Source organism: Ciconia boyciana, chromosome 5, assembly GCF_034638445.1.
Source record: "Ciconia boyciana chromosome 5, ASM3463844v1, whole genome shotgun sequence".
In the NCBI taxonomy this organism is placed as follows: Eukaryota; Metazoa; Chordata; class Aves; order Ciconiiformes; family Ciconiidae; genus Ciconia; species Ciconia boyciana.
The window spans coordinates 31,949,424-31,969,984 of NC_132938.1; the positions used below are offsets into that span (position 1 = coordinate 31,949,424).

At 37.5% G+C, this 20,561-nt stretch overlaps 1 protein-coding gene across 6 annotated transcripts; it reads right to left on the reverse strand.

Annotated features, from left to right (window-relative positions):
- Positions 1 to 20,357, reverse strand: AASDH (aminoadipate-semialdehyde dehydrogenase). 6 transcript variants are annotated; one of them, XM_072863286.1, is made up of 15 exons: positions 20,245 to 20,357; positions 19,233 to 19,486; positions 17,081 to 17,201; positions 16,026 to 16,366; positions 15,133 to 15,325; positions 12,489 to 12,730; positions 10,111 to 10,217; positions 9,484 to 9,656; positions 8,743 to 8,935; positions 8,106 to 8,224; positions 5,931 to 6,768; positions 4,654 to 4,817; positions 3,925 to 4,050; positions 2,447 to 2,578; positions 1 to 1,366 (listed from the first exon to the last, which is right to left on the reverse strand). In XM_072863286.1, the coding sequence occupies exons 2-15, from the start codon at positions 19,460 to 19,462 to the stop codon at positions 959 to 961; spliced, it is 3,387 nt and encodes a 1,128-aa protein (XP_072719387.1). In that variant the 5' UTR covers positions 19,463 to 19,486; positions 20,245 to 20,357; the 3' UTR covers positions 1 to 958. The 6 variants fall into 6 exon arrangements, with proteins under 6 accessions (XP_072719387.1, XP_072719391.1, XP_072719386.1 ...); XM_072863290.1 differs by having other exon boundaries at positions 5,931 to 6,033; positions 19,949 to 20,263; XM_072863285.1 differs by having other exon boundaries at positions 19,949 to 20,263.
- Between the last annotated feature and the right edge of the window lie 204 nt (positions 20,358 to 20,561).

Consider the following 20,561-nt stretch of genomic DNA (forward strand, 5'->3'; position numbering starts at 1 on the left):
CCAATTTACATAACCCTTTATTAATAGTTCTCTGTAAAGACACTGTAGAGAGCATTCATTCAAATCTCTTAAAAATGATTTGACAATGGTTGATTTGAGCAGTGCACACTTCATCTTGGAACTCATACTGTACCTGTCATTGAAATTTAATAAATATAGGCATGTAAGTATATTCTCCACTTTAGAATAGAAGAAGTAACTCCTACTGACTTCAACAGAGTTTAAGCATATGCTTGGCTGCATTGAAGCCAAGGAGGGCCTAGGCTCACAAAAGATGAACAGTTTACTGCAGTTACTGCAGTTTTTGCAGTTTATACAAACTATAGTAAACAGGTCACTACTACCAGGTATATACAATGCAGGCTATGTCTTCAGAAATCAAGTTAAAAGTTAGATTCAAAAAAGGACTTGGGTTACCTTGCCACAGCATAGGAACCTCATCAGACCAGACAAACACCAGTCTGTCGCATGGAAGAGCCAGGCACAGGCTAGGAAGGAACCTCAGGGCACAGGCTAGTCTGGACTCACAGAGAGGAATACATTCCTCCCTCAGGGAGACAAGCATGTTATTCCAAGCTGCAGAGTACGGCACCTTACCACACTCTCTCCCAGTCCTGCAAGTGTTTGAAGCCAAACTACTGACTTTCATTTTCTTACTACACAGGTCAAAGCACAACATTCAAATCTAAACCATCTGAAACATGTTCTTTCATGAATCGGAGCTAGAAAACGAGGGAGGGACAGTGACACTTCTGGCTGGGTGCTGAGCAGCCATCCTCCTTCAATCAGTACAGCAAGTCAACAAACATCACTTTACCTACTCTGGACACTGCCTGGTGCAAAATGCTACCCGAGAAGTCTGCAAAGAACAACTCTTGCCTACAGTAAAATAGGCAGGGAGGTAGAGAGCACCTGTGAGCTCTTAATTTACAAACATAAACAATAAGAAGGAAACAGCCTAACATCTTAGCTGTTCTTTTTTTCCTGTTATATACAAATCTAGGCAATAAACATAATCATTTCTACAGCCAACAACAAGCTTTGTTCCCCATACTACAGGGGAAGAGAAAACCTCTCCTGGAAGCTTATCTACTCCTTCTGCTGTTCCACTCTTGGCATTCAGGATCCACACTTTGCCATCTGTAGATACTGCTGCCAAAAGAATTCTGTTCTTTAAGTCATCACTTTGGAAAACGAATGGTGTTCCATATAAACTTGAAGTGGCTTCAAATTTCCACAGTAAATTACCCTCCATGTTACAACAGTAGATAAAGCAATCATGGGAGCCAAAAAATATTTCTTGCTTCGTTAAGCTTGAGATGCATGGAGATGAAAACACCGGTCCATCAGTGGAAAACTGCCAAACCTACAGAAAGAACATAACCACCCATTATCAAAGGTTGTTCTCATTATCAGTTTGACAGCAACTGTAATTTTTTAATAGACTAGTTGTTGACAGGAGAGCATTTTATTTCAAGAGCATACTAGATTTCAGTGAGGGCTGGTAAATACTTGTCAAATTACAAGTTAAGTTTTACACACAGAGTAAGTAATAAAAGACTCGTAATAGATGTGCAAGAGTTACTACCTTCTGTGAGGCCCATGTAAAGATGGCCAACTTGGGAAAAGAATATTCTTGGGCTGTTGTACCACAGTTAGTAATGAACTTCGACAATTCTGTTAACATGCCATTCTTTGCCAAAAAGGCAAATATTCCTTTTGTAATACAGGTTTCCTCTGCTCATGCTAATGATGTGCAGATCCCTCCTCAAGAGAGTATCAGTTCTGCAACACTGCTGCAAGCAGACAGAGAGCAGGGTATGGGCTAACACATATTTTATAATCAGAAAAGGCTTAGGAATTGCTATGTATACTGCATCTCAGGCAAACAAACAGAAACAGCATCAGTTGTTTCAACACCAGATACAAACTACATTAATCTCTGAGGAACTAAAAAAAATTTCTCATTTAATTCAAGATGAAGGCTAACACACATTTTGCCAAAATTATGATTTGGCATATCTCTGCTATGATGTAAATATTTTTTGATAAATGCATTAACATTCTAAGAAACCTTTACTTCTAAATAGCCACCATCTTACAGACGAAGATGGCTTTAAACGTGCTTGAAAAAATCCAAAACCAAAACCATACCATTTCATTCGCTGGCAATACTCTTGACCATTTACTTTGGCTGTAAGCTCTGAACTGGAAATTCTGGTACTGCATCAAGCAACTTAAGAGTCTGCGGTTTTGCCATGAACTGCATGGACTATCCTAGGCAAGCAGTTTTTCTACTTTCTCCTCTCTATAACAATAAATAGATACTTCTATTTGGTTCACAAAAGGTATAAGTTAATCGTTAAACCTCAGAAAACAGTATTAATAAAGCATCTTATTCAGGGTTTTATGATGAACATAAAAAACCCAACACCACCACTTTTACCTTTTCTCCAGCATGAGTGTAACAATATAAGTTTCCATCCACACACCCAACACAAACATACTTCTCATTGCAGTGAGGAGAGGAGAAGAGTGGTTTTCCCAGGAAGCTTTTCCAAATCTTATTCCCTGTCACCTGTAAATGGCAGCATGGAATATCTGATGCTTAACAATTGTAAGAAGCTGCACAAAACAACGCTTCCTTCACAGCTTGACCCAGCCCTTAAGATTTGGAAAAAAAAAAAACCCCAAACAAAAAACCCCCAAAAATCAACCAAACAGCAAAGAAAAGCAGGCTTCTCCCATCCAGAACGCATACCAGAAGCAAAACTACTCTTCAAATCTTATTCCAACAAAATGTTCAGTGTTTTCCCTAGGATACTCAGTACCCCTATTCCACCCCTTCTCTTCCTCCCCCTAGGCAAAATAATAATGGTAATAGTGTAGTAGTAGTAGCAGTTTTAATAAATGACAGATTCCTTTTTTTATTCCATTCCCAGCTCCTCAGTATGTGACAAGGACCAATGACGGAGAGGATATCTTGAAAGCAAGCCATATTGATTATGTCATAAACTATAAATACTGTAGGAAATGCTGCAACCCACAATCTATGATTGTCACAATAAGGTCCTAATGTAGCCTGCACATTCCTATTTTTACAAATAATCACTTCGAGTTACAGCTGAGTTTCTCAACTACCTGTTACTCAGGATTACAGAAAAAAAAATAAATCTTTTTTTTCTTAACCACAGCCCACTAGAGCTGTAAAACCATACAACAGTCTTCTAACACTAGATTGGATATTACTAAGCAAACTTGTAGTGGGTGGGAGGTAAAGATTGTTAGGACTGATGCTTTGGGTTATATGAGTACAAAAACATGAATAGCTGCTCCAAGTGACTGTTCCTTTTATCAGGCAGGACCAGCTGTAAGCCAACAATGCCTCAGAAAAACATCAAGAATGCCATTTCCACAGTACAGAGAACAGAATAGCAGTCCAAGATTAAGGGGGACAGCTCTTTAAATGACTATGGGGAGGGAAACAGTAAAAGGAATGAAGGGGCTTCTTTTTCTATTCTGTTCTGATTTCAGTAAGTTCTGTGTATTTTTTTTTTCTAATCCTACTGTCAAAAGGAGGGAGGGGAAAAAATAAATCTACAGACATGCTCTCACTCACTAGTTTACATGATAAGGTAGTATGTGAGAATGAGAAGACACCGATTCCAACTTTGGCCTACAATCAGCATATAAATTCAAGCAAGTCACTTCAGTTCTCTTTATCACCAGATAGCTTTCTGAAATACAGGAATAATTATGGTAACCTTGTGTATAATAATAAGGCCCTCAAGTGAAAAATATCTTATGGTAACATATGATCATCTAGTTCCTTTCATCAGAAAAGTGATCTTAACTTCAGAAATGCATTTTGGTTTCATTTAAATTTGAGATTGGGATCAAAGACAAGTAAGCAAAGGTACATACTGGGTTTACAGCCAATAATAGTCCTCCTAGTGTAGCAACATAAAGATGATGTGGAAAAGAACTTAGACAAGGAGATGAAAACACAGCTCCACCTTCGCAATGTAACTTCCATATACATGCCTTTTTCTGTAAGCACAAGAGAAAAGATAAATAAAAAATTTTTCAATTGGAGTTAAAGCTGTTGGTCTGTTTACAAAGACCTTTGAATGTCAAAGCTTATCAAACACTGCATTTACTCAGCAAATACTAGTTAAGAAGTGAAGATATAATCTACATGCTATTATAGCAACACATATGCTATTGGCTACTTTCTCTTCCAGTCAATAAAAGAAATTCAGCTAATGAAGAGGCAGTGTCTGCCCCTCTTATTTTCCACCTCCCTTCATCTACTCTTTTAGAATGTAAGATTCTCTCTCCACCATTAAGCCATAGTTTTATTTCTAGCAGGGCACCCTATTCTGAAACACCCACAGAGAATGTAATAACTAAGAAACTTAAGATCTGGTTTCAACCAGGACTAGTAGCACAAGAACCACAGCTGAGAACACCACTAAAACTATTTACTATCGCATAATCCTAACCCCAATTCAAACAGGCCTAGCTATTTCAAAAGTGTCATTGTGGACTCCTGAGAATACTAACACCAGTGGAGCTTCATCTGGTGTACTACGAATAGGTTTAAGTTGGATATTTATTCTTCTGTACATAAAAGTTAGTCAGTGTTCTTACATAAATATCCAGAGCATATACGTGTTGGTCATGTGATCCTATGTAGACTAGTCCACTGGAAGGGTCTACAACTGCAGAGCTTTTCACTGTATCTTCTGTGACAAAAGTCCAATGTATTTCTCCATCACTGCTTTGAAGCACATACACTAAGCCATCATAACAACCTGTGTGAAATAAAATGCAACACGGGAAAAAAGGATAATGAATATTTGTATTTATGGTGTGATTTATGCCGCTAGCTGCATCACTGCTGAAAAGATAAGATGACTCATGAGGTACAGTTTCAAAACATTTTCCAAAGCTCCTCATCTTCTTTTAGCTCAAAGTCTTTGCTGATGGTTTATACACTCAAAGTGATTGTTCTGTATGTTCTTTCCAGGTTACATTTAGAACATACTTATTTCACTGCCCTTCTATCAAATTTTACAGTAATAATATTAGAAGACATGGAGAGTTGATGAAAAGGGAGAATAAGAATGTTTTTTTTAATTACCTCTTTCCCTAATTTTCTTTTCTGAAAACAAAGATGCTGAAAGAATAAAGTCTGTATGTTTTCTAATGAAAACTGAACTGTAGTTCTAGACAATCCTTCAGTTTTAAAGAAACATTCCATTTTGTTATCAGAGTAAATAGCAATCAAAATACTAGCAAAAAGATAGTAACATTAGCTTTGCATAAAAAACCTCACCACCTGGACATCTGTGCTAACCAGTGATATATGCGTATTAGCTAAAAAGATAACACTAAGATGAATAATGGCAACTCCGTTGACAACAGATATGACAAAACCAAAAAACTATCCAAACGTGTTCTTTACATTTCCAAAAAGAAGAGTCAAATGAGATAATTAAACTGTGAAAAATAACCTGAGGCACCATGTACTAATTTCTACCTCCATCAATTTTTAAAGACATCTTAAAACTGTATCACCTTTCCATACTTTTTAAAAAAAACAATTTAAAGGTCACACCTTAATCAACCACTAAAAAGAAACCACACCCATTGACTATTCCTTAATAAAGCCTTATTAATAAATTGGCATATAATAAACCACAAGTCTGTATGTTAAATGAGTTCCATCACTGGTTATCATGAAACTTAAATTACTTCTTCCTTCTGTTTCTATTTTACAATAAATTAGTTCTGAAGCAGATATGGAAGGTTACAGATAAGTGTAGATGGAGGGCATTCAGAGGTAAGAAATAAGATTCTTTGTCATTCATCTTGTATTTAGCAGAAAAAACAATTTAAAATGAAGGCTAAAACAAAAGACGTACCAACAACAATGAAATTTCCACACTTCGATATGCAAGCAGAAGATTCAATACGATCTCCAAGGTTCTTCTCCCATTTTATTTCTCCCAAATCTAGATCAATCGCCTGCATTGCATGAGAGTGAGAGCCAACATACACAGATGCAGATACTTCTTCTTTACATGGTATTATAACCAGTGGTGATGCATCAACACATTTTCTTGTATTTGACTTCCATCTTATGCATAATGCTAACTCTGCTGTTGTTACATGACTACATTCTGCATGGACCTGATGTACGGAGCAACAGTTGGTTTTACTTGCCTTGTCCGTAACTGTTAAAATTCTGTTCTCCATTTCATACCCTTGCGCATGGCTTTTCATTATACTTGGAGTCACTAAATGCAGAAAGGATGGTTGCTGTAGCAGTTCCACTCCTACCTGTACTGTATTATTGGGTTGCACAAAAGACTTGGTGAAATTCATAGAAAAAAAATGATTTCCTCTGCTTAGCGCAAGAAACGAAATTAACCCTGAAGCAACCTCAAGACCTCTTTCAGATTTCAGTTTAATATATTTTCCACGGAAGTCCTCTCCACTGTTGCCACTTAATTTTCTTTTCACAACATTGTCATAATTCATTAATTGGTCTTCATCTGGAAACAGAATTTTAAGAATATGTCTATAAACCTCTTCAATCGAGCGGCTGAGAATAACTTCAAGGAGTCCAGGCACAGCTTTGCCTACTAGCATCTCAATTTCATCGTAAAATCGTAGAGCCTTTAAGGAGTCTCCACCACTGTACAGAAATACTGCATCTTTAGAAATTCCGGTGGAATCACCTAGGAGACCCAGAACAGACTAGAGAAAAGAAGAAGGAAAGAGGTAACAGTCCAATGGGTGTTACACCATGTCACACACATAAAAACTCAAGCTGGGTAAAATGCACCTGAATACCCAAAAGTCCCACTAAAAATCAACTGAGGAAACTCACTACTGCAAAAAATCATACAAAACATGGTAGTGCCAATAGAAGTAGTGATGGGACAAAAGTTGGGGAGGAATGGGGAAACAGAGAGATACTAGTTCTGTACTACAAAATGTTTTGCTCAATTCCAATTCTGCAGTCTAAAAAATTAAAGCAAATTGTGCTGTATTTTTGTTGGCCGTTTTCAATCTCGATACCATTTATTAATGACAACTTCCCAGATAAAATATTGATGCCTTTTGATAAAATTGATTTAGGTGCTTTATTTTATTAATAAAACTTACATAAACTGGTATCTTTTACTTCTGAATTATTTAAGTAACCTACTTATCTACCTACTTTTGAAGCTATAACCCCTTCAGTTCATGAAAGATTTTGGATTTGGCATTGTTATTACAACAAACAGCAATTACTATGTCTCCTCTCACTGCACTCCCTGCTTGTTAAGTTTGGGTGTGAAGTCCAAATCCTCTGGTTTTGGAAGCCGCTTTCTGCTGTCCTTAATGGATCTAGGGCACATCCCATCCCTTTGGGTTATCATTTCTATAGCCACCAATACGGTAAGCATCAGCACAGGCAAACTGGGTTACTAATTTCACTACATTTACTTGTTCAAGTCCTAGCCACAGCAAATCCCACTTTCAGGTGAAATTTGGAAGTCTATTTTTGAAAACAAAAACAAAAACAAAGTAATACTGTTTAGCATGACATTTCAGTACCTTGAAAAACAAGTCTTTAGCACAGAAATTTAGAAACAATATAAACAGACAGTCCAAGAGACAATTACGCAACTGTGCCATCTATTTAAAAAAAGACTCCTCAATTCATACTTATATTTAGAAATAAGAAACTCTACTAACACAGTAGCTATTTTGTACAAAGTTTCCATGTCCCAGTTCCTTGTTTCCCTTAGGGATACCTTCTTTGGCATGTGAAGCAGTATTCAAAAAGCTACTGACAGGTTACGTCCTTCCTATGCTAATTGCTTATACCTCATAGCCTGCGGTTTATCTGATAGAGAAATATGAATGGCTCCCTCTTGGCCACTGCAGAGCAACTATATTAACTGAACAGAAAGAGTTGTACTGCTTAAATCTATAGGCAGCTAGAATATTCTGGTTGCATTAGTCATACTTCTTAAAACTGTTTAATTCCTGACACATGTATAATGATCCACTTACAAAGATAAAAAGGCAGCTCAAAATACTACCTTCCATAAATACTGCAATCTTTCCCACAATTCCTCTGCGCCACTCAGCTTACTGTCACGCCTTCTGGAGTTTAGATGGTTCTGGTAAATCTTGTTCAGTTCAGATATATCAACTTTGCCTTTGTAGAAAATAAAGTATGATTTTTTTCATTGCTCTTTTAGCATTTACACTTCCAAAACTTGCTCTGCCCAAATAGTCACTTTATTCTTGTACACACTTCCTTATTCATATTCAACTGCACCTGTGGTTTTTTTTTACGCACTCAATCAACTACACAGAACCCAATAAGGTTTTTGAAAACTGACCCTAGCCTCCCACATAATCCCACCTTCAAGGCCTGACCTTTCCCCAGCTGAAGTCAGGGTTCTGTTGCAGATGGCAACAGGAACATGTGAGAAAAGAAAGGTACAGTGTTAATACTAAATTGATTTTACCACTACTCTTTGACTCTTCAATGAAAGATGACCAAGAAAACATAATAGGTGGTAATGATTTCCTACTAGGAGTTAGTTATCTAATCTACATGTTGAAAAAGCATGAATCAGGCACTGGGTTTTGATCAATTAAAAAATAAAATTAAAAAAAGAATAGAGGCCATTAAAATAAGTGGCAAGGGTACTTAAGAGTTTCATTTACCATGTGATGTTAAAGGCAAAGTTTTAATCAGTACAAGCTCATCAGGGACTGCATGAGCTGGTAGATGTTTCTGGAGTTCTTTAAGTGTTTCTCTCTCTTCTAAATCATCTTTGGGTACAACAAACAGGATAAGTTTTTCCTGTTGATACCAGGTCACTGCACAAGCTTCTACCTGACAAAGATCTTCAGCAGCCTGTAATTAAAAAACATTAGTCTTGCTTTGAAATGCAGTTCATCAATAGAGTAAAAGGAATAAGAACCCCAACTTTAAAAAGTACCCATTTAAAATTTGTATTTGTCTCACATTCCTACATAACATCCTATGAAACACCTTCTCTTGTAGCTGAAGTTTGTACTTCTTCACATGAAAATGAACTCAGAGATATATGTGTTATTTGCCTAAATGCCATGAATGGGGCATAATCCATGAGTCTGACATTCAATCTTGTAGAACAATCATTATACAAGCATTGCAGTGCAACGCTCACTATTTTTCAGGTGTTTATACAGTTCTCAATTCTGCTGGAAGAAACAATACAATAGAACAGATTTCCAAGAACTCAGAACCAAACTCCTCCCCAAATTATGTCACTAGATTTTTGATAATACACCCTCCCAATTTCTTTTAGACTCCTAAAAGTAATCTGAAAATTAGTAAATACCCATTTCTGATGGTAACAATGTGTTCCTTATCCCTGCTCTTTTATACTGGCATACTCTACCCACTAGATGTTATATTACCTGCTGCAAACATTCAATATTAAAACGTTTGCCGTGACGCTTAATCTGATTGTCTTTCCGACCCAAGAAGAACAACTTTGCATTCTGCACTCTTACAAAATCCCCCGTTTCTCTCATTGTACCCAGGGGTACAGTTATTTCATCATCAAGAAAGCAGATTCGTTCTTCACCACCTACACAAGAAAAGATCGTGGTCATATATATTAAATGGCTAACTGTAAATGAAAACTATAAAGAGTATTTTATCAAATTCTCCTAAACTCTAACAAGCATTATAAAAAGTACTAAAAGATTATCATCAATGTCTAAACTTCTGCAATGTACAAACTAGGCTATGCAGTTAATTCAGTTAATACACAAAAATTACTTCAACTGAGAATGTCAAAATGCAAGCAGGAAAAAAAGCCAATATAATGAAAGTACAGTCTGCAGATAAAATGATGGTAATTTCCTGTTCATCATTCCAACAACCTAAAATACTATCAGAAGGTTCTCAGCCCAAAGGGAATTTAAAATGCTATATTAATCTGTATATCAGAAGCAGACACCAAGTAAAATAATCAATGTATTATTAAAACTCAATCAATTAAGAAAAGTATCTTAGAAGAATAAGAAATATCAAATAACCTATAAATATTTGTCCCTCGCCTTCTAGAACTGCAGAACCGTTGGTATCTCTGACCTCAACTTTTGTTCCAAGGAGCGGTGATCCCAAAGGTATAGGGAAATCAGTTCTAAATACATTAAAGAGAGAAATAGTAAAAACCTTTCCCTTCTAAACACAAAACAACTGTTCTAGAAATGAGAGTCTTTTAAAGGATTGGTTTTAGAGCAAAAGGAGATGCTTGGGGCTTTTCTCCAGAAATGTTTCTTCTTTAAAAACATCTCAATTTGTTCAAAATGAAAAACCTCATCAATGTGCACGGGTTTCATTATCATATACCAAAAAACACAGAATGATAGAAAATAAGGCCTGAATGGACCCTGAAATACCCTGAGAGTTTCAGCCAGTTTTTAAGTCTCATAGGTTGAAACTCCCTTCAAGCTCAACCAATTTAAACACATGTAACTGCTTTCCAATTCATTCTTTCCCTGTGCTACCTAGTTTGAGCTTTTATTCTATTTTATTACTGATGTTGTGGCAACAAGTACAGTTGACTCTTTCAGAAAAGACTGAAATAAAATAAATTGTAATTTCAATGTCATGTATCTCTTATAGACTACTTCTATTGAGCTGCAGACCAATTCCTTCCTTCCCCTTCATTCTCTAGCCTCTTCAAGCACTTGCAGAACCTCATTTACTGAATATATTTCTGAGTGGGAGTAGAGAATATTATATTTTCTTCAGTAAAGCAAAATTTAAAAAGCAAAGTAACTTTAAATAACTTTGGTAATACATTAAGTTAGGCATGGGTTCCAGTTCAATTTCTATCATAAAGTATCATATTTTAATGTAACAGTTCTTGTTCCAATTCCTGTTATTTAGGCTGTTGAAACGTCTCCTTTTCTCTGATCAGTCAATGAACTTTTAATCTCAAGTTGACCAAAAAGCAGTCAAATTTTGTAAAATGTGTATTTCTGCCAAGTGAGAATCTTATCCTCCTTTTCCTTCCTCTGGTCAGCTTCAAAATATAACTACTTGACAAACAGGTATGAGAAAGCAACCCAGATATTCAATGGGTATGCCCTATGTCATGGGTAAGTCCCAAAACAAAGACAAACACAAAAAATAGTAGAATTTAACATCGCCAAACAAAACCCCAAGATTCCTACATATACCATAGAACAGCAAAAATAAAAGAAAAACACCACCTCATTTGGACATTATTATTAAGAGTACCAGGTTAACATATCGCATCATTTGTCCAAAGCATCCCATTTCGCAGGACGCGTCTAACTCAAGTCACATGTATAATTATCATGCCAGGGAATAGTTACACATTTCTGAGAGCAAATGAAACACTGAGCTAACTGGAAGTACCCTTCACAACCTTGACACTCCTGCAACTCTCTTTATAAAATACAATGAACAAAAAAATGTCAGTAATTGAGCAAAAACGGCAGAGTGCTAAATGATGAAAAGAAAGTACTTCTGGAAGTCCAAGTAAAATTACTGTGAGACCCTGGGTAAGCCACTTTGGACAAATTTCTGTCATCCATACTAATCAAGTAACACCAGTGGGATCATTTGCTGAATAGTGTATTATCCAATATTAGAAAAAAAACAGTACCTAGTCTCCACTTGATCGATTATTTGCAGAGTTTTAAAAACTGTAGGCAAAAGCATGGTAGCAGTAAGAAAACCCGTATATCTACTGATTACATTTGAAAGTAATCTTTGAGCATTTTCGCTTTAAGTAAATCTCAGAAGTAACATTCTGAACTTGATAGAGCTAAGCTATGAGTATATCTTTGTTCCAAGGCTATGATTAAGAGTTACAGAGCCCCATTTCTTTACTCTCAGACAGCTGTGTTAGGTTTCTTCTTTATGAACATGCAAGATCTCACTAGAAAAGCCTCATGATGAGCAAGAGTATGGCTAACTGATGTTACGAGCAAATTGGGTAGGAGCTGTTTGCCTGCAGAAGTGCAACACTGATTCAATACTGTCACATATTCAGAGACAGTACACCCCCGACTAGGCTAGTCCAGGTTCAGCATGTGGAATCACAGGCTGGAATGAGGAAGAGGTCTAGATACAGAAATTACTAAAACGGAGACCATCATAACACGTTATGTGAAACTTAACAGGTCTACAAGTACACAGAATTTCAGACTGCAGTTCTGTCGTTCAAGAATCACTCATCAACAAGTTTTACTTGAGGGGGCTGTATTAGAGCAAGAGAGAATGGATTAGTCTATGTCTACATAAAAACCAAATGTAACTTCTACCAGCATAAACACTCATGAGGACTCAGTAGCCCTGGAAACAGGAGACCAAGGTTCTATTTCTAGTGATTTTCATAATTCACATGCCAAGCCATGAAAACAGTGAATTTTCCTACCTAAAATCAGCGCTAAAAACCTCTTCAGGAATCTTGTAGCAAGTGGCCCAGCTTGACACTTCAGTAATACCATACAGATTAAAAACACTTGTTTTGTTCTCCTTGTGCTTCCAACTTTTCAAGAGATTCAGTACAGGAAATGCTTCGCCACCAAGGGCTAAGACACGAAGTGAAGTATTTGCAGACAACACTGTTGATTTAATAATGTGAGCTCCAAACCTTCTGAGTAGTGTTGGTGTTGCCTGAACGATACATATTGGGGGAAAAAAAAAAAAGATAAGAAAAACATCTGTTATATTTTTTCAGTATATGTGTACACCTCTTCCTGGTTTATCATATCCACTACATAGCTATATTGTAGATGTACTTAATCGTCTACATATAGTAGATGGCATCAACCATCAGATACCAGTATAGATCACGCTGGTGTTTTGCGAGATTTTGTTTCTTATGGGAAGCCTTTAATGAGTACTATCAGCACCAATCTATGTTCTTCTGCAGTTTCTTCTTTACTTAGATGCATTATGGGTTCCGTGTTGTGTCTCAGCTATTACCTAAAGTGTGTGCACATTAGTTCTTATGTTAATTACTTTGAAACAGAAAGCAGCACACACAGTATTCTCTTGATGTTAGTTTGAGCTTTTTCCCTTCATTCCAGCATGTTACAGCTGAAATATAACCTATACATCTGATTAACCAGCATACAGAAAATTTAAAGACCTTTCCGTAACACTAAAAATTCCTAGGATGCCAGATTCTGGGTTGTTCCTGATTTGTCTAAATATAACAGTTTACAAAGATTAGTTTTTCTGAAAGCTATCACATCGCACTCTAAAATGATCAGGGGAAAAAGAAAAGAAACAAAAAAAAAAGAAAAAAAACCAGCTTCATTAAATACAACTACTTCTATAAAACTATTGGTGATGTAGAGGCCTTTCACTGAAGGGAAAAACAGCAAATCATTTTAACAGACACACTTCACTCTCATTCTTGCCTACTTTTTCTAGTAAGAGGACTGGAAAATTAATGGAATTACTTCTTACCAGGTTATTTTCTTCTAGTAATAGATGAAGACCATCACTTTTCAACTGCTCATTTTAACTTTAGTGAATTACAGTGAAGAAAAAAAGGGGGGAAAAAATTACTCTTCCCCTCCCTCATAATCACTTTTCAGATTTCTCAAGTATGCTCAAGCAAGTCAAGAGGGGAAGGGAATTTCTTGCTATAATTTAAGAAACAGCATAAAATTATTCATCATCAGTTAAGCTATAAGGAGAACATTTTTGTCATTAATTCAGCCGAGAAGCCCTTCCTTCACTGATAAAGACAATGATCAAAAAAAAATCACAAAACCAAACTTTTCTCAGAAAGACATCTCAAATACCTTAATTCACCAAATTTTGCCTTTCTCTATTAACGCTTAACATGCTTAAAAAAAATATGTATCTTAAAAAGTCTTTAAAAACATACTTAAAAAAACTTGCTAATAGAGATTAATATCTCTGATTTTTTTTTCTAAAAGCAAGCGAGCTAAACTGATCAAGAAACCTGTATATGATAGGAAAATCTACACCATCGAGGTTTATAGCAATCGTAATAAATAGAAATAAGAGCAGAGAATAAAGTTACAAAATATTTGTAACTAGTGGATTTTTTCTGCTGTGGAATCTTCAGCTAACTACTCACTAATCTTAAATTTATACCCTACAATCTCAACCACCACCATTCCTCCAAAAGAAAAGGAAATCTCAGTGTTTCTATGAATGTAGCAAGGAATATACTTTGGAATTACAACATTAATGACAAAGCAAGGCTTAGGGGTTGATTTATCACAATTAATAGACTAATCAGACCATATGCATTTTGTTCAAAGTCCGTTACAAGTGAGATGCCTTTCTAGTGACTCTTCCCCCCACACCCTGATTTAAGTTTCTATACTCAATTAATAGTTTTACTAAATACCTCGTTACACTACAAGACAAGGGCTAGGCTTATTCAGCCATGCTGGATGCTCATAACTTCAAGTAAATTTTCCAAAAATGAACTTTATTGAAATTGAGATCATATAGGAGGTGATCTATTCCAAGATGTGAGGGGCACATGAAGCCTCATATAAGCAGGTGGCCTGAAAACAGGAAGTGTTGCTGTGGAATCAATTATTCTCTTGCTCTCATTATTGTAAAAACAACAAACATTTTATCACCCTATAAATGGCACTGGTTTAGTTGTATTTTTAGCATAGAGACTACCATTAAAACTTAGAAGTTGTTTATGAGGAAAGGCTCTAAGATCAAGGCCATTAAAAAGTGCTAAAAATGTCTGTAACAGGTTACTCCATTATCAGATTCTTTGGAACTAACTGCTTAATTAACAGAATAATTTAATTAATTCTTAAGAATTAACGGTTTCTTAAGATGAATGTTGGTTTTATCTTCAGTTCATTGTTTTCTGTCACAAAATGTTTGAGGCTTCGATCAAATGGTAATTTTCCGAACAGCTAACACTTTACAGCAAAAAGGATAGCATGAGCTATGCCTTCAAAGAAGAACGCTCCTGCTCTATTATCATTAGCGTCTAGACTGATGACAAAGTAGTGCACATTATCAAAGGTGAGAAGCAAGACACTGAATTAGGTGTTGCCTACCTGCAACACTGTCACATGGTGATGGTGAAAGAGAGCAGCAGACAGCTCCACAGGCATCATTTTAATAGTGTTTGGTACTACAAGAATAGAGGCTCCGCTTGTCAGAGCAATGAACAATTCAACCACAGATGGGTCAAACGTTAGAGGAGAAGCCAGGAATAGCACATCATTCTGTGTGATCTCAAATATGGATCTAAAATAAGAAAGCTAGGAATTACAAACCTGATGCACATTGTTAAAAAAATTTCCAAACTGGAAAAGCAGCATGAAAGAAATGTGCTTTAGCAAAGCTAAGGTCTTAAGGGCTACTCTGAATATATAGGGATATGCAGGCCAGGCAATTTGAGCAAGAGCTCCTGTATCAAGACTGTAACTACTGATTAAACTAATGAGATCCTTTACAAAGATATCCACCACATTACACACCAATACAGTACGTTGAATGGTATTTTCCATAATAGATTATTTTAGAAAGAACTAAATGAAACAGAAAGAAACCCAGGTAGCCTAAAGAGGAATTATGACTTTAAAACTACAGAACACACTAAATATAACTGTCAACAAATAATTAACTTCATTACCTATTTCTTTTAAGCCGCAAGCCAGAATCCAATACTTACAGCAACAGCACATTATTTGAAGTACACCCCTCAAAAATTCAGGTAAAGCACCATTTAAACATTAAAAATAACATTTAGAGAAACAAAATTTTATGTGATGCTATTTTGAAAAAACAGAAACAAATGCAAAGAAACCTGAAAAGGCAGGGAAGGAGGACAAAGTGAAGCAGTGTTAGTAAAAACTCAATCTACGCTCCTCTGAAGTATTAAAAAGAGTCCCTAAATGGCAAATTTGTAAAAGCATTTAAAAGGAAAACTGGAAGCCACACTTACTTAAGATGCTGAATATTTGGCACTATACATTTATGAGGCACTCTGACTATTTTGGGGATCCCTGTAGTTCCTGATGTATGCAAGACGTATGCTAAAGAGTATTTCTGGCCAACATCCATATATCCTCCTTCTGATGTTTTTACTTCGGTTTGATCTGGGCAAATGCTATATCCTGGCTGTGAGTTACCCATAGCTTTGAAAGGTTCATATTTACTTTTCACGTCATCTACTTGTGAATTTAAATCAGCGTTGCTTGAGCTCATTTGGAAGAGAGTTAAACCAATATGTTCTATTGTGGAAGAATTGCAGTAAAACCAACCAACATGGGACATTCGGAATTTCTGTAAAATAAAATAAATAATTTAAACAGCGGAACTCAGGACGCACTGTTATTGTTCTACTGTATGCAATGAAAAATGAAACAGCGTTTCATACAAATAAAGCTGTGATTTTTCATCCCTCTGCTTTTGGAGGACACAAATCAGAGAGTTTTCAGATCATGTATTTTTATATATTAAATATGAGTGAACACAGACCTTACAAAGGAGAAATAAATAATTCTTTGAGCAAATAATGAAAAGAGAGGGAAAACATACAAAAGAATTCTGCAGAAGACAAAGAACTCTGAATTATAACTAGATGGTCCAATCTTGTCTATTCCCTTTGCAATAAGTGAGGGTATGAGATTTGGGAGGAGCTGGACAAAGGGAAACCAAAGGATTAAATGCAGGAGTTATTTCCAACTATTGCAAAGATTTCCAACTCTTGGCCTTGACATATGGAGAAACAAGCCTGGAAAAGCCTTTCAATGCAAGTGCCCAACAAGCTTGCGCGGACAACACTGTAATAGGAAAGTAGGCAATTTTTTTGAAGAGGAGGAGAAGCAGTTTGTACATCTAATTTTAAAGATGTTCTTTTCTGAATGAGAAAGAGAACCTATTGACATGAAGAAACAACACAGCCCCATCCAAGCTTATTAAAACAGAATACAGTCTGAATAGCTACACACTTCTAAACTGCCCTTTAACGCTTCCTGTAGAAGCCTGAAAACTTACATTTATTTTGTCATTCTCAACAAGAATATACTGAAGATTGCTTTTCTTCATGAAGTAAGTGGATAACACTGGTGGTGCATCTGGATCAACAGGAGAATAGGCAGCTGGAACCTGAAGGATTCTAACAAGACAAAAATGTTTTAAATTTATTTAAAAAAAAAATTTTAAATCCTCTTAAATTTCACTAACATTTCTTTTATATTTCTATAGTTGTCAGAGCCAGAAAATGTAGTCACATGACTTTTAAAGATTTTGTTGGACATAAAGTAGGATGAAAATTATAATTAGTGTTGCCCTTTGGTATTTTACAGCAAGGAAAAAGATTAAAGCTAGATTAAAACATTCAACATTATTTCTGGCCAAGCAGGTTGGTGATGACAAAGGTACCACTGACATCAACAGCACCACATTTCAAAAGCTTCTGCTATCGACTACAAACAGAAATATAAGCTTTCCATTTATACATGTACAACGTGTAAAAATATTTTAAAACCACCAAAAGTCTGCATACTGAAAACACTTTCTGTTCTCACTAGTCTAAAGAATCCAGCATAAGAGAATCCGAGCACGTACTGGAGTTTGTTCCGTAATAAACAGAGGAACACGAAGTATCATTCTGCTCTCATTCACTGCGCTTTACATTGCAGTGCTTCCTCAACAGTTGTTCACTCCAATCCCCCCCTCTAGTGGCTCCATTTGATAAAGACAAGCACTTGAATTTATTAACGCCACAAAAAGCCAAGATTAAGTGGCAACTAAAACATGAACGGTTCCCATAAATCTTCACATTTCTTCTAAGGCTGCGTTCCCATGCACAATTAGTTATATTTCCTCTTTGTGCAAGTGATTTATCACTGCAGTAATGACTAGATCCAGAACAAAGACTTGGAAACCGCAGCATTCTGCATACTCGAACAGCCACTGGTATCAGTAAGCACCTAAGCCTGCCCTGCATCATACATAGCAGTTAATTACTCAGCAATGATAGCTGTAAGAATTAAAATGCCCCAGTAGTTCCCAGTCACACAGCAAAAGAAACCGGTGTTGCTGCTCATTTCATTGGGACATAGGATAAATCAGGTTGGAAGGGACCTCAGGATGCCTAGTCCAACCTCCTGCTCAAGCAGGCCCAGCTGTGACACCAGTCCAGGTTGTTCAGGACTTTATCCAGTCAGGTCTTGAAAACCTCCAGGGATGGTGCCTGTACAACATCTCTGGACAACCTGCTCCACTGCTGGACTGGGGGAAAAGTGTTTCCGGATCAGCGAGAAAGCTCCTCAGCGCTTCTGGAAGGTTTATGATTACAGGGCTTGCTCACACACTTCACTGAAATCTTTTTAGTCAACTGTGATACATCTTCTTGCACTATTATGTATTTTAGGTGTGGTGTGACAATAGGAAAATACTGACACAGATCATCCCCCTAAGAAGCACAACCACTGCTGTATACATCAGCTGAAGAAAATAAACTTGCGATGCTGGGATTCTATATTACATCATAAATGCAATGGATATAAAAGATATGGATATAAAGGACACAAACATTAGAATTCATCAGTAGAAGTAGGACTTTTTAAATTGCTGAATTAACATGAGTGTTGAGATCACAAACATTTAAATTTCTTAGCCATTAAATAATCAATGCCACTTTAGTGCTGCATTGCTCATTACGTTTTTCTACAATATTTGTAATGGAACTGTAACTGTATACTCAATTAGCTTAAAGCATGAAATTTGTTTTCAACGCATCTTTGTTTTGCTAGCAAGACAAGAATACATTAAAAAACCTGCATACTCATTTTATTGTTAGATCACCTCCATTTTTAAACACACACAACAAAGATACTAGTGATTAATTTTTTCTATTTCTATAAATATGCTTAATCATACGCTTTTTAAAAAATGGATACAGTTACACACACTTCAGATCAATGACCTGAAGCTTCAAAAACACTTTAGCAGTGGCTTTTCAAAAGATTATAATACTGCCATCTTTCTTCTTAAAGATGCAAGACGCCAGTGCCTCTTGACTGCATTACTATGGTATTACTGCATTTTTGTTGTTATTAAAAATATAAACAAACTGAAAATCTGCTTTAATAGAGATGACCCTTAAAAAACCAACACAGAATGCAAGCATTCAAACCATTACCCTAAGATCCAAGACGGTAAGTTTATTCCTGGATAGCAGTAAAGGCCTATTTCACATTTTCCTTGCTGATCACAGTGCTTTCGAAGGAAAGATGTTAATTCCATGGCAAGCTTAACCACCGTCGCATATGTGTAGAAAGTTGGAGGTTTGTCATTGCATTCATCAAACCAAACTGCTTTTCTATCAGAGTACAGGCTAGCTGCCTGATTCACCATTTCCTGAAGAGTCATCTCTGCTGCATGTCTTCAATCCTCCTGAAAGATTAACAAATTAGACTGCATCGTCACCTCCTAATTGTTAATATTTTAGTCAAATTATATAAGCACACAAAACACTACCAAGTAGTTGAAGAAAGACACTTGGCAGAAAACACACAGCTTCACCACACCTTATATTGCAAGAGTGTAAAGCTTAATACTTTTATCGTTTACCATGGATCTCATCCTAGGGCCCAGGATACAGTAATTCACTAAGATTTCATTGCACACAGGTAGTTTGTTCCTCACCGTTGCACCTTTATTTTTAAAGCTGGGCACAAGTGAATTATTAACTTTATCAACGCAACTTAACAATTCATTTTCTCTTTAATAGAACTGTGAAATACGAATCTCTCCTTTGCAACAGAAAACCCAAGGCGTCGATTGCCAAGGCTTTTAGGGTACTGCTCGTGCTGGTGCACGTCTCAGCCCATCGGGGCCCTCCCATCACGCCCGTACCGGATGACGGAGCCGCGGACCGGAAGGCTCCGTGCTAAGGCCCCCTCTCGCCTCCGCCGCGCCAGGGCCAGGTCTCCGCAGCGGTCCTGAGCGAGGACAGGAGGCTCCTCCACACCCCGCCACGCTCAAAGCCCCCCGTTTCCACACACGGCCTGGCCGCTCCCGGGGCGGGCGGCTGCGCCACGAGCACCGCGGGACCTCTGCGGGACAGACGCCATCAGCGCGGCCCCGCCGACCGCTGCCGCTGGCCCCAACGGCCGGGGCTCGGGGAACGGCCACGCCGCGCGGTCCCCCACCTGAGGCAGCGCCGCGCAGCACCTCCCAGCGCCCTCCGCCGCTCCGTCGCCACCTAGCAACGGAAGGTCAACGCTCCTGATTGGCGGGGCAGTGTTAGTCCTGCCCGACTCTGCAGTAACGCGGCGCGCTCATTGGCCGATGGCCGTCGCGCTCTTTGGGCATCCACAAGCTGCGCCCGGTCCGCCAGTGGCCTGCGTGGGGCGGCCCCATTTTTTCCTGAGGGTGAGAGGAATTGCGAGTGCACCAGAGCCCTCCCAGCCCTCCGGCAGCTCTTCTTCGGACGTGAGGATGAGGCTAAAACAAACGCAGGGGGCCG

Bases quoted from the DNA above. Each gene is read 5' to 3' on its own strand.
- AASDH (XM_072863286.1), bottom strand. From the start codon at position 19,462: ATGACTCTTCAGGAAATGGTGAATCAGGCAGCTAGCCTGTACTCTGAT. The intron at 12,731-15,132 runs GTAGGCAACACC...TGTATCGTTCAG, and splicing joins ACCATGTGACAGTGTTGCAG to GCAACACCAACACTACTCAG. The intron at 10,218-12,488 runs GTAGGAAAATTC...TAATGTATTTAG, and splicing joins GTTTTTAGCGCTGATTTTAG to AACTGATTTCCCTATACCTT.